The 13,989-nt window shown below is 32.3% G+C and overlaps 1 protein-coding gene across 1 annotated transcript; it reads right to left on the bottom strand.

Annotated features, from left to right (window-relative positions):
• Positions 1 to 910: 910 nt before the first annotated feature.
• LOC148270743 (uncharacterized) lies at positions 911 to 6,801 on the bottom strand. The gene is made up of 2 exons (XM_088242241.1): positions 6,717 to 6,801; positions 911 to 1,464 (listed from the first exon to the last, which is right to left on the bottom strand). Exons 1-2 carry the CDS (start codon positions 6,799 to 6,801, stop codon positions 911 to 913), a joined length of 639 nt encoding a protein of 212 aa, XP_088098367.1.
• Positions 6,802 to 13,989: the final 7,188 nt, after the last annotated feature.

Raw genomic sequence — 13,989 nt, 5'->3', positions numbered from 1 at the left:
TTGAATACCCAACAATACTCCTCCTCCACGAGACTGACTTGTTAAGGAATAATTTCGGTCGTTTCTAAATATTGAGTATCGTGCATCAAAAAGTTCCTTATTTTCTATTCCATCCTTAAGCCAAGTTTCCGTTATGGCTATAATATTATATTCGTTATTTAGTACACCCAATTGAAATTCCTCAGTTTAACCTCTTAGGCCTCGCGTGTTTTGATAGTATAGTGTTAGATTACTCATCGGAGGGAAGAGATTTTTAAACATGTATACAAAAATATAGTACAGACATACATTATTGTTAAAAAAAGTTGGAAATAATCAATTGGAATATGATGAATGCTAGATAATACCAATAAACAAGTGGATATAGTTGAAAAATGTAGGGCAAATTTAGTCAGTATATGATTGCACAAGAGATTGTTTGAAAAAAGCTGAACGCTTGATGACATTAAAAAAATATTGGTGTTTAAAGAAAATAAATAGGTAGTTTAATAACCTGATAACAGAAGATAACTGATGCAAAGTAGTAAAATATATACAACAATAAATACATTATAATCACTCCAAAAAACATAAAGAAGATTTTAGAAAGAAAAAAGTCATCAAACTCTATGGAAACAAGCTTGCACAAAAAGTATGCAAAAAAGAAACCAGAATACTTAGTAGTAGAACAAAGAAAATAAGAAATTTCAAGCAAAAATAAGGTAAAGATAGAAAACATATTATAGTAGTACAAAGAAAATGCTGCACTGTTTCGAATACAAAGCAAAAGTAAACGAAAATTATAAAAAATATTATTGACAATAAAAGCAAATGGATAAAAGAAATTTATGTAAAAACATGTAGTTGAATTCCGCTGTGAACGGTATACGGAAGTATAAAATAAAATTACAAATGTGTAAGAAAAGTACAGTCATATTATTTTTGAAAAGTCGGTATCATATTTTATTAATATGGGAGGTGATCTCTCATTTTTTCTAATATGTATTTTACAGTTTTTTACCCATACAAAAGAAAAATCATTAGCTGTCTTGAATTCCTTGGCTTTGTGCAGTAATCTTTTGTTGAGTGGTGTGAGGTGGTCATTAAGATATATGCGGCGAGGTGGTCCAGTCAGCGTCAGGCCGATATCAGTCGTGGTGAGGCCCCGTCGCGCTCGAACAGCAGACTGCAACGCATCCTTGGTAGCTCGGCGATAAAAGCGAACGACGATGTTGGGTGGTGGAGGTGTTGCGGATGCACTACTAGCCTCATCCCTGCGCCATGGTTTCACCCGATGGATTCCTTCAATATCTTCCGGTTTTATGGGAACATTTACAACATTGCTTATTTGAGTAATGACTTTTAACAGGTTTTCTCCGTTTGTTATAGGTATTCCAGCTATTTCAATGTTTGATGCTCTGAAGTATTGATCCCGCTGACTGTTTTCATTTTCTATTCTCGTGAGGCTATTTCCAAGACGTACGACTTCCAACTCAAGTGCATCAATTTTTTCGATTTTTTTATCAATTATTTCAATTTTGTTGTTTATTTGTTCCATTGAAACACTGTAAAATTCAACGGAAGCTCTTAAATCTTTCACCTCCTGGTGCATATGTATGAAATCATTCTTTAGTGATTTCAATTCACCAAGAATACATATTGTATCTCTGGAGTATGAAGAATGGTTGTTGGTCTCAGTCACAGCAGCTAGAGGGTCTTCAGGGGACGATTTACAAAAGGCGCATCTCTAAATTTAAGCTAATAAAGGTTTTTATTAAAAAAAAAAAAAAAAGACCCACGCGTCATTTTTGAATTATGTATATTTCTTTGTTGACATAATTATATATACTAAAAATGCATAGCATGCACGCTGCCACAGTTTCATCGTCGATTGTATAGCAAAGACAAATGACAAGTGCGGAGCGTCGCGATTAATTGCGTGAGTAGAGCAGTGTGTGTGCAGAGAAAGCAACATCGGGCAAGAGGGCGGCAGCGCGAGGAGCATAGTGATGAGCAGCGCAAGGAGCATAGTGTGACGGGGCTGTAAGTATAATCCCGAAAAAAGGAAAAAAAGCATTTGTACGACGGTAATGGACTTCGATGTTTTACTTACATGTAAAATAGCTTATTGCGAAAAAATCTATTGAAACTTCAAAACAGCAAATGAACTCCCGTGTTTTATCCTCTAAGGTACAGAATAGATATTTCATTGCAATTAGAAAATTAACGACCTTTGTCTGAAGTGTTATTTATCAACCACCAGTCGCATGCACAGAGTTTTTAACTAGGGCATGCAGTAGAATGTAACATTTAATTATTTTTTTGTATCAATTTTAATTTAGGAGTGCATCTTCCTTTGCTAATAATCAGTTTTTTGTCCATAAACGACAACCGAGAAAACGCGTTGTTTCTTAAAACGATTAAACAAACATTTCCGTCACTATCACAAGTTTTACAAACTCCATTTCAATTTTTTCATCAACAAAACAAATATGGACTTTATTCTCGAATGTAAAAGAAGAAATCAGTTTGAGGTTATTTATCTGACATTGTTTTGAATCGTCTTTTATTAAATAATAATTGAAAAAATCGCTAGATGTCAGTAACGTGTTCGTTTTTTTAATTCAAATAAGCACTGCCTTTGAACCAACTCATGCACGCGTAAATACAACTGAAAAATAACCCACACACACGCGCATTGATCGTGTATACAAGAACGAATGCGTGAAGAAAATAGGCATTTTTAGTTCGTGCCTCTGCCGTTAGCGGCCTGCCGATTGGAACGGTACACGACTTGGCGCATTTTTCAAATTTTACAAATAGTAACTTGCATATTTTATTTTATTTTTTGTTATTGTTTTAATAAAATTCTAGTAAGGTAGGCACTGCTTATGTGCCTATATGGAACGCACGCCAGTGTCAACCACGATGTTCAGAATAAGCTCTGAGTGTTATCCTCATCACGTGTTAGTCTCCCTTCCCCTTATCAGGGGAAAACTGCGGTCATGGACCACCTTATATAAACAGGACTATGTATTTATAAGCTTAAATTAAACAAAATAATTAAAAGATAACACGATGGAAGCATAAAAGATTCTGTTTTTAAAATATGCATTTTATAATATATACGAGTATTTTGTATAAAAATATCAAGTCTAGCATACATACAACAGAAAAATATCACTTTTTTTTACAATTATGGATTAATAAGGGTCTATGAAATACTGTTGTGTTGAAAAAAAAAACATGTACTTATTAGTTGCTTTTTTTTCTATAAATGTATAATTTTAAATTCTAGCGATAACGTTTTATTGCATTAGCCACGCACGTAATACGTCAAGATGCAGTTAAATGATTACAGTCGTTTGTGACCGTGGACTTCGTACATTTTACGAATCTTGACGTCACAATTGTCATTGCCAATTTGATCGCGTTTTTTTGTAGGCGTATTTTTTAACAATTTTATTTAATCCAGTGGTACGGGAAATTGCATTAAGAAAAAGTTTTCTTACAATTTTAGAGTATTTCGTTGTAAAGCGAAAGTTCTCGAAAACGTACGAAAAAAATAATAAGAATGATTATAATTAATATTATCTTCTTTGAACTACGTCACATGTTCTTAAAAATCAACCAATGATAGTGATGTAATAGATTTCTGGTTTCCAGGAAGCTTACTCACCAATCAGCAGAACTCTCCGTTTAGAACTTGTGAGGTCACAGGTGAAGTAATTTAACAATTAAGTTTATTTTATTATAATGTCAAAATTTTGAATTGGTCAACTATATTATGAAAATTCCTCTCCTCCACTCCTTCACTCTATTTCCTCATCCCTTAACCTTCTTAAGAGCTCTTTTTTTTTCTCATGTCTTATATAATATATTATTTTTCTCTTTACTATGTAACATGTTCTCTTATTATATTTGTGAAAAACTTTAACTGGATGTATGTACTATTTTTTTAAATTTTGTATTCTTATATAACAACTGTCGTTTTTCCTTAATAAATAAAAATAAAAATAAAAATATAAAAAAACACAAAAAAATAAAAAAAGCGTGGTGCTGACTTTTGTGAAGTAAAAGAGTTGAAGCCTTTATTGATGTGAGTGAGGTGATCTGCCTTAAGTCTTTCATAAAAATCAACAGGTTGAAGAGTTGGGGAAATGTCGATGTTTAAATATAGGCAAAATGGTGAATATTACCAATGTGTAAAGTGGCCACAAAAACTATCTAATAACAGGTCATAAGCCCTGTATATGCCGAGACTTACATATTTTCTTCTCGAAAATGTTTTCCCATTCTGTTGCAATTAATTGATATTTATTTTTAAAATTATTATTCGTATATTTTGTAATTTTTATTTTTGATTAAATTTTGATATTTTGTAATTTATGTTTCATTTAAAAATATTTTCTTTCATTTGAATTGTTTCAGCGTAATTTAATAAAACAACGCATGTAGCAAAAAAGGCCCAGAAAAATCTTAACTAATCGGGACCCGAACCAAAGAACCTCTGCGCATTGTAACAGAGAAATTGATAAATACACGTGGAAATGGTTACGTTACCAAAATAATAGTGCAATTTTCACTGACGGTTCGTCGGCAGTTCATGTCAGAAATACGAGACAAGAACCTGACTCGGGAGGATGCACAGGAGCTGGCAGCCGACAGACATGCCTGAAAGATCTTTGTGGAGACCATATGCTCCAACTAGGGAGCGGACATGGACATGGAAGGTTGGTAAAAATGTATCATTCATAATGTATTTTACATGTTTTTTTTACTGAAAACTAGTATCTCATTTGTAACATTACATTTTTTTTACCTTCAATAATATTCTATTTTTCTTGTATAAATTACATTTCCCAATGCTTATTTTTAAAAAGTTCTTGTTTCTCTTATACGCATTAAAAAATAAGGAACATCTAAGACATAAAATATTCATGAGTAAAAATAAACTGAATTGGTTCCCAATCTTATTCAGAATATTGTTTGGAAAATAAGCTTTTTGACATTAAGTAATGTTCGTCAATACTGTATTAGTCTTTAACCACTTACCAACGTTTTAAAAAATTCCGGTTTCGAGAAGTACCCGTCTTTTCGTCAAAACTCTCACTATATTAACATTTAAATATTAAAATACACCGCCATCTTCTCAATCACCACAGTAAACATTTGAAAATATTTTATAACATGCAAAGTTTTAACATGTTCCGATGCGTGATGAAGTTGACGGTGTATTTTGATATTTGCATGTTAAACGAATTGGATTTATTTAAAAGGAGAGTTCTTCCCCGAATGTGTGGTCTCGTAAAGGAAGGAGAGAATTTACATAATTTGTTAAGTCCTCAGTATCTCAACTCTCAGGTCGAAGTGGGCTGGACATGCACAAAGAATGCCAAATGGGCTGATACCTAGGAGAATCATGATTGGAGTCCAGAGGATAGAAGGATTCGAAAACCTAGTCTGAGGTGGGAGGACAACGTAAAGATAGAGGCAGTACAGCATTTACAAGTTGCAAATTAGAAGAGAAGGAGGCCAAGGCTTGATTAGAGCCAACAAAGAAGAAGAAATATTAGTTTAGTGGGAGTCCTGACAAAAAGAAGGGCACGTCTCGTATCATGCACCGTATCACCACGTGGCTGTAAATGTCGCAAATGTGAAGTTAAAGCAGCATTGGTTAGGAATCTCTTGAAACATCTAAAGCGCGATCAACTCAGGTCCACCTTTTCGATATTTCCTACTAGAGCGCACTACATTCGTTTTTGAACTTTCTATGGTTGTCATCAAAACAAACCAAATTATACATGAAACTTGAAGAAGAACTTTGAAATGTTATGAGTGGTGAATTTGGGTAAATAGAATTCACCTTGCGTTTTAAAAATAAATTTATGATAGCGGATAGTACATTAATTCTCCAAGCTGACGATATGAGCTAGCGGATGCAGTTAATAATCTGTTAGAAATGTACTCAGACCAGAGAAAATCAACATATAATAACACTGACTAACCTGTTGTTGATTTCTTTTCCTTGTCGGCGATCAGCTCACGCTATCAGGGTAGTTGGTGATCCAGGAACACTGCTGGCACACAATTTTGTCTAGAGGCGGCGGATGATGTGAACGGCGACGGATTGATGATAAATGTTTGCGGCGTTGTGCGATTAGAGGTGAAGTTATAATAACTTTCACGGAATTGCGAAAATACTTTTCAACAAATCAAAATGTGTGCAAACATAACTCGTCAACAAAGCGAAGAGAAGAGCGCGGGACAAACAGTGTAGCCAAACCAACAAAATATCCCGTCGGTTGTAGCAACCTCACAAAACCAAAATTAGCCAGTATCTACTTACATATGATTCTTCTGGCTAAAATACATCGAAACAAATTATCGGCTCAACCAATGAGCTTAAGCTTCTTTATCATTTTCATTATAACGAACGGCTAAATACAAAGTTTGAAGAATCACGGCAAATTAATCAAATAAAAGTTTTGCTGGCTGTTGAAATATTAATTCATTTTAAAGGTGTAAAGGGGAAAATTAATGAAAGTGGAAAGTTTTTCAATAATGTTTCTCCCCAGGCTGGCTCCATAAAAAACGTCTTCATAGTACGCACGACTGTAGTCAAAAGTACAGAAAAGTCATCTCATTTGTTGATATCACCCCTGAAAATTCCTAAGGAATGAAGAAAAACTAAAATCGACACGAAATCCAACCCCTTTCTTGAAATGCAAACTCACTTGTCATTAACCCCTGGAAGGCCACAGCGGGGAATGGAGGACCCGGGTGTAAGGGATTCGGTGCTGAGATATCAGTAGCGTTCATTATGGAATTTTGTCTCATAATAATATAATGGTGGAGTTATATCTTCATCGGTATATACCGAGACAGTATACGTAACTTTCCTATTATCTTTATCCACCTCGGTATGCTCTACTGACCAGTCAATGCGTGTATTCATTACGTCATCTCAGATGTTATATAACAAATTCAATCAATAAATGTCTAGTGTGACCTAATAAATATAAGTGTAGCCGGAACTTTACTTTGCAAAAAATGCTAAATTAAAATTAAATTATTTCTTTTTTGAATTTTTTAAATTATTAATAGGCATCTAAACCGATTAAAAGTTTAACTAAATTGCAATTATAGCAAAAAGTGCTGGCTTGAACGTGACTTTATACAAAATTTGACAGTTCCTAAGACTGTATGGTTAACTTTCCGTCCATCTATATCTACTTACGTATTACAAAGCCAGTTATATCGATACATCGATAATTGCTCTCAGGTAGATAGGAGGAAAAAATATAAAAATTTACCAAATCTCATAGGTTACGTGGTTTTACGAATGCACTGTAATAACCCCAAGTATTCAACCCGAACGGCTAGATACTGCCATATATTTATATACCAGCAACTAGCCTTCGGTTTGAAAACTGACAATTATGTCAGAGTTAATTTTGGCCTTAAAATTTTATTTATTTTTCTTTCGTATTTTAAATAGGCTTTTCAAAAAATAAGTTGCTACCTCAGAACAATTAACAATTTAAATAAATAGTAATAAAATTATTTATTTTTGGTCAGTCTGTTTTTTATTGTCTGGAAGATTTTGCTTGTTGCAATAAGCCCGACAAGTATTTATATTTTTGGAAAAAAAAATATATTTCTGGCAACCAGTTTCAAAACACAAATGTTCCTTCATGGCATTTTTATCTCATGACAAAAAGAAATTGCGTCTTTCAGCCGGTCGGCATAATTATTGTTTACAATATTTATTTTAAAGGGTTATATGTATTTGTATAATTCAAAACAAAAAAATCATGAAACTAGTGCATAATATTTATTTTATGTTATTTATTTTCAAAGCTGCTCTACGCCCTTGTCGGTGTACAAAGATAGACTACCCCCGTACTGCGCAGAACAACCCCGTTGTGATTTGAATACACTTAATCATAATCAATTTGTTATCTGGGCCGAGCGACGTCATACTGAGTCCAATTTCATGTTTTTTCAAAACTTGTCATTTAGAGTTACCTACGTCGCTTTTTAAGGGATAGGGGAGGAAACAAAGCGGGGTGACTTTCTCAAACTTATTGGATAAGTTGTTTTAATTTATTGTGAGCAGTCGTATTGTCAAGAAAGCTTTTAATTTCAATTATTTTTTTTACCTAATTTGAATTTAGTAAGTAATTTTTCTTTTTCTTATTTCTCGTAAAAAGCCTTAAGTATTTTTGTTGTTTATAAAGTTTCATAATCATCATTTGTAAAATATGTTTTTACATGATTTTTTGGTTTGCTTTGCTTGTTACTCTATAATTACTTACTATAATTATGTTTGTCGGTGTTCAGGTAGACGAAGAATACTGTTATGTGTGTATCACGCTTGAGATACCGTGTTTGATTACTGTCAAGGTTGTCATGAAATATTACGATGAAATATTGTTTTTCCCCTACAATAATTCGCTGTCTCTGGGCCAGCATAAAACGCGTAAGGCTGATCACCTAACCTTCTTGAAAAGGTGATCAAGATATACTGCACTCAGCAGTCTGTTTCATGAGTGCGAAAATACTTATTTAAAAAATATATATTTAAAAAGCGTCCCCCCTTTGCACCACTTGGGGCGAACAAGGAAATAGTAATTATGATTTTTTTTTTCATAACATTATATATAGCTCTTTTTCTTTGTAAAATCAAGATAAATAAAAATTTAAGAAGTATGGACATTTCAACATGGACTTCAGTCAAGTTATGGCGAATCCATTGGGAGCAGATCCTTTTTTACAGCAAATGTTTGCACAATATCGAATGTATTGTAGTCGCAAGTAATATATGCTGGATGCTTCTATCTCTTAGTAAGTCACATTTTATTTTTTATTTTGCATATTTTATAAAGGCAACAGAATACAAAACAACAAACATATCAGAACAACAAGTAGGAAAACAATTCTTAGGTATAAAAGAGTGTGTGCGTATGTGTGTGTACTGCACATGATTATCCTCTTTATTTGTGTTGTACACAGCAAACGATTTTGATCGACCTTCATGAAATTCGTTAAAACCACGATAAAATTCTGCAAACCAGTTGTAAACTGTCTTTCCTGATAGTGATTAGTTACAAAAATAAAATGAAACAGTTTTAGTCGTTTTTGTTGAGTTAGGCATTTATTAAAATTGCCGAAAATCATCTATCGAGAACATTCACGTTAAATTTTTCCATTTTTTCCCAAAATTTCTTTTTTCAAACGCTCATTATAATCGAACTGCTCTATCAATATCTGAGTTGTCACTGATTTTACAATCACAAACCTTAAATTTTACTAAAATACTAATTATTGTTGCACCGGCAACGTCGGTTAATGAACGTTTTCTTATTTTTAAAGAGATTAATAAATCAATGTTACTTTTGATATTTTTATTGATAACAAAAAGGAAATATTATTTATGTTCAAAGCATCAACTCTGTGGTCAAACCTTTTAATGAATGTCAGTAAAAGGACTTTAATTAAACAACAATAGGTGTTCCCCTAATAAATAATCAAATGTTTCAATACAGCCCACTTTTTTATTTAAAAAAAAAACAATTGTTTTAACTTTCAACTTCCAAGCCCCTCCTCTTCCTAACCTATTTTTACGTAAATACTATGTATACTAGGGTAATGGTAAAGGTGATCGTGTATTTTAGTATTTGCGTGTAGATGTAGTAGTCAGTAAGTGATTATATATTTATATTTACTTACAGAAACATGACGGAAAGTTTTTTTTTTTTTTAAATAATTAAGCATATTTTGTTTAAACAAAGTTGTACAATATTTTCGAGAAATTAAGAAAAACTTGTTTAATCATTGATGCGCCGAACAAGTAGAAGAATTTGTGTATCTTAAAATATGTTTTTAAGATATGGCAGAGTAGAAAAATATTTTGAAAGGAAAACATTTATGTATCGAAGTGAAACTGGCAGAGGAAGGATGAAAACCGAGTGAACGCGGTTGAAATGAAATATCTTCGACGAATGTGAGGGAAATCAATGTTTAACAGAGTCACGAATTATGAAATCAAGCGACAGTGTAAATCTGAGTCAATCATAATAGATAATATCAAGGAAAGGTTTCTGAGATGGTTTGGTCATGTAGAATGAATGGACGGCGAAAGAGGGGTAGCCAAGTATATTTGGCAAAAAATGAACGGTAACGTGAGACGAGAACGACCAAGGAAGACGTGGCATGATCAAATAAGCCAAAATCTTAAGTCTGGTAATGTCAAAAGTAGACAAAACCGAAGGGCATCTATTTTTAAATTTTTTATTTATTTATTTTATTTAGTTCTATGATTAACATAGTCTAATATATATTTACAACACAATATTTACATCTATACTTATTCTAACATTATTTATCACTATTATACACTTAATATCCTAATTTATAATATTCAGTGTTTCATATGTACATTTTCATTTATTATATTCACTATTTACACTATATATTACCTAATATTTTTCACATATATACTTTTTACATTTAATTTCAAATAATTGTATTCCCTTGTACATAAGGCAGTTCTGGGACATTGCTTTTGATTTCTTTTCCAGTCTTATATTTTTAGATCCTCTTTTTGCAAAGTTATGAAAGAACTGATTATATTTTAGTTTATTTTGAAAATATCTCGGAACTAGTCCTTTAATATATTTTTTTATTTCATTAGCAACATTGAATTTGATTCTTTGATCAATTGTCGCGATATCTAGAAGTTGAATCATTTTCTTAACTTTTGTTCGTCTCCCACATCTTAATATTATCCTCATCGCTTTGTTTTGTATTATTTGGAGTCTCTTTAGATCTCCTTCATTATTTAAATATAAAATACTGGAGCAATAATCAATGTGGGGAACGATAATACTTTTGAATATCAGCAGAGAGGTTTTAATGTCTAATTTATTCCTTATCCTTCCTAACAGGGATACCTTCTTTGCGATTTTCTTACTCGTATAGTCTGCATTTTTGGCATCTATGGCAAGATGTATGAATGTGGAAGAAGCTAGGAATGTATGCCAGGATAGACGTGTGTGGCGGTCTATTCTCTCTGCCTACCCCTACGGGGAAATGGCTTGATGGTAGTTGTAGTAGTAGTTGCCGGCGCAACGAGGTAACGTAATGTCACATCTACTAGTCGTTTGTGAAAACTTTACAGTTTATAAAATTTTTTAGTCTGTCAAAACTTGTCACTATTATCTTAAAATTTGAATATAAAACAACGGTGGGTTTGTTTTGTCAAATCAAATGTTGCACTGTTTTATTATCACAATACTCCTTTTAATTTATGTACAGCTGCGTTTTGCCCTTATTGCAGCCGTAAAAAAATGTTTCAGAAAATTTCATTTTAAATCAGAGAAATATTCCAAATGCAAAGCGTCACATAATCAGCAAGTGGAGTTACGTGATGGAAGCTTTTCCTAGCGCATAGGTAGACGAGGGAACCCAAGCAAGGAGAATCAAAAAATATTTTTTAACATAAAAACAATCAAGATTTATAATTGAATTTCACAAAAACATATAGCGACGTTACCTTTGTGTGTACACTGACTGATCAATTTCTCGATTTACAATAAATTTACTACGTTTCGTCTATATTTGGGCGAACAAAGAATACAGTTTAACTCGATGACTACTCTCAGATAAAAATCCTGAATTGGAAAATCTAATAGAGAAAAATCTACCTCATAATAAAAGCGTTAGAGTGTTCACCTACCGCGTTTGAGGTTTTAGGTTCGATTCAATATTTGATGAAATATTTATTTACAGGGTGGTTTTATGCTGCAATATTTCACTGGACTGGCGCCTGAGGCGTTAGACTGATCACCTTAACTTTCTTGTCACACGTGACAGAAATACTCTACATGTACTTATATAATGCAGCTCCCTTTATTTATTAAATAAATAATAATGTACAAATACAGTACAACTATATAATGTGTATCATCTTACATCCACTATTGAAGATGTTTCTACAGCAACTTTGCTTTTCGGTATTCATATTATTTTTACATATTTTGCTAGATATATTTTAGTTTTTTTTTCACATACGTATTTAAACAACAAATTTAAAATCTTATTTTGTTGTTTGGTCCTAATTTGACAATAAACCCGCTAATGTGCAAATGCAAATGTACAGTTATTCAACAAAATAAAAAAATATTTCTTGAGGCAAAGTTTCTTGTCTTGATACAAGATAATCATATTTGTTATTGTGTCAGCCATCTTTAAAATTATCTTTTGAAAAAATGATATTTTATTTTATTAACATATACAATTGCCTTTTAGAAAACTTATAATATGAAAAAATTTGGTGGAATTATTTGAAAAAAACATACATTTTTTTTACCCAAGATTAAGAATCAAAAATTAAGCCTTAACATTATAAAACTTATAATAAAAGAAATCAAACACTGATTTGAGTCTACTGAACACTTTATTTTATTTTTACAAATATAAAAACAAAAATTTCGTGACAATTGTTTCGCCTTGTAAGGGCATTTCCAAACGAATTATGACTCAAATCAGTGTTTGATTTCTTTTATTATAAGTTTTATAATGTTTAGGCTTAATTTTTTATTCTTAATCTTGGGTAAAAAAATGTACGTTTTTTTAAAAATAATTCCTTTAAATTTTTTCATATTATAAGTTTTCTAAAAGCAAATGTATATGTTAATAAAATAAAATAATATTTTTTTTATATTTGTAAAAATAAAATAAAGTGTTCAGTAGACTCAAATCATTGTTTGATTTCCTATATTATAAGTTTTAATATGGAGTTTTACAAAATAAACACCAAATCAATCACGAAAAAATATTTTTAACGCGTTCAGTAGAAGTTTCTTTTTTTTAATGTAAAAAGAAAATATTTTAAAGGTTTATAATATAACAAGAAAATCATAAAGTTACTGCTTTATATAATAATTATACTGACGATTTCATTAGCCCTCGCCATATTTGAAAAAGTTCAAAAGGTTTGTTCTATAGGAACAACACCCTTCACTAAATATGTATACATGGATTCATGGAATCTATTTAATTTGGCATTAAAAGTATACACATTTGTAAAATAAATTATTGTTTGCCAAATGCTTAGATGAAATGTGAATGTTCTTCCAATGCACGACGTTTAATAACTTGTCCGAGCTGTCGTTGCATCGGATTACGCGTTGCGGGCCAAAGCGATGTTCGGCTCTGCCAACCTCACGGCTGTTGGGGATGCCCTACACAGTTTAATAATAATTACTGCTTACTTAACTACATATATTCTATATCCCTGAAAACAAAATAAATACAACACTCGTATGAATACATGTCGGTTCACTACAAATAACAGATTTAATTTTTATTTTATTTTTTTTAGTAGCTTACTCGCACTCCAGTGCATAAAGGAGGAGGAAACTGATTTATCACTCGTACGCAGGAGAAGTTTGGCGATGGAACTGCGAACCCCTCATCTTAAGGAAATGAAATCCCACCAGCCGACCAGCGGGTGCCACACTCTCTTGTCAACCCTTACCGAGGGATTATTCTACACAAATTCAATAAGTCAACTACGAGACCGAGATTAAACTTCCATGCAATCTTTAAATTTTAGAGTAGCATGTAAATCTTAAACAAAGTTTGTAAACTCGAGCGGCAGATAATACTTACGAAATTTATTCCTTTAACTGTCGGTTAAAGGTTAAACTTGCAATGTAACTTTTATATCCTGCAACATATTAACTGCTAGGGGGACTCGAGTCAAGTATTTGAGTGAGAATTTTTATATTAAGTTGCACTTTCTGAAAGGAGAAACTGACACGTCAATTTAGCTGTCAGAAAAATGTATATCTGCAACAGTTTACGGAACTTAAAGCGTTGATTGAAACGATTTACGGCGTGTGGGGAAATGCAAGAATACCCTATTTTTCTTTGTTGTAACTGCATTTTCTTTTCATTACTGTAAACTTTTTAAATGGATCTTTTATCGCTGCAAATCGT

Source organism: Micrasema longulum, unplaced genomic scaffold (genome assembly GCF_059751315.1).
Source record: "Micrasema longulum isolate JH-2025_06_02 unplaced genomic scaffold, ASM5975131v1 h1tg003492l, whole genome shotgun sequence".
NCBI lineage: Eukaryota > Metazoa > Arthropoda > Insecta > Trichoptera > Brachycentridae > Micrasema > Micrasema longulum.
The sequence above is the reverse complement of the archived record's forward strand: the minus strand, read 5'-3'. Positions and strand labels throughout refer to the sequence as shown.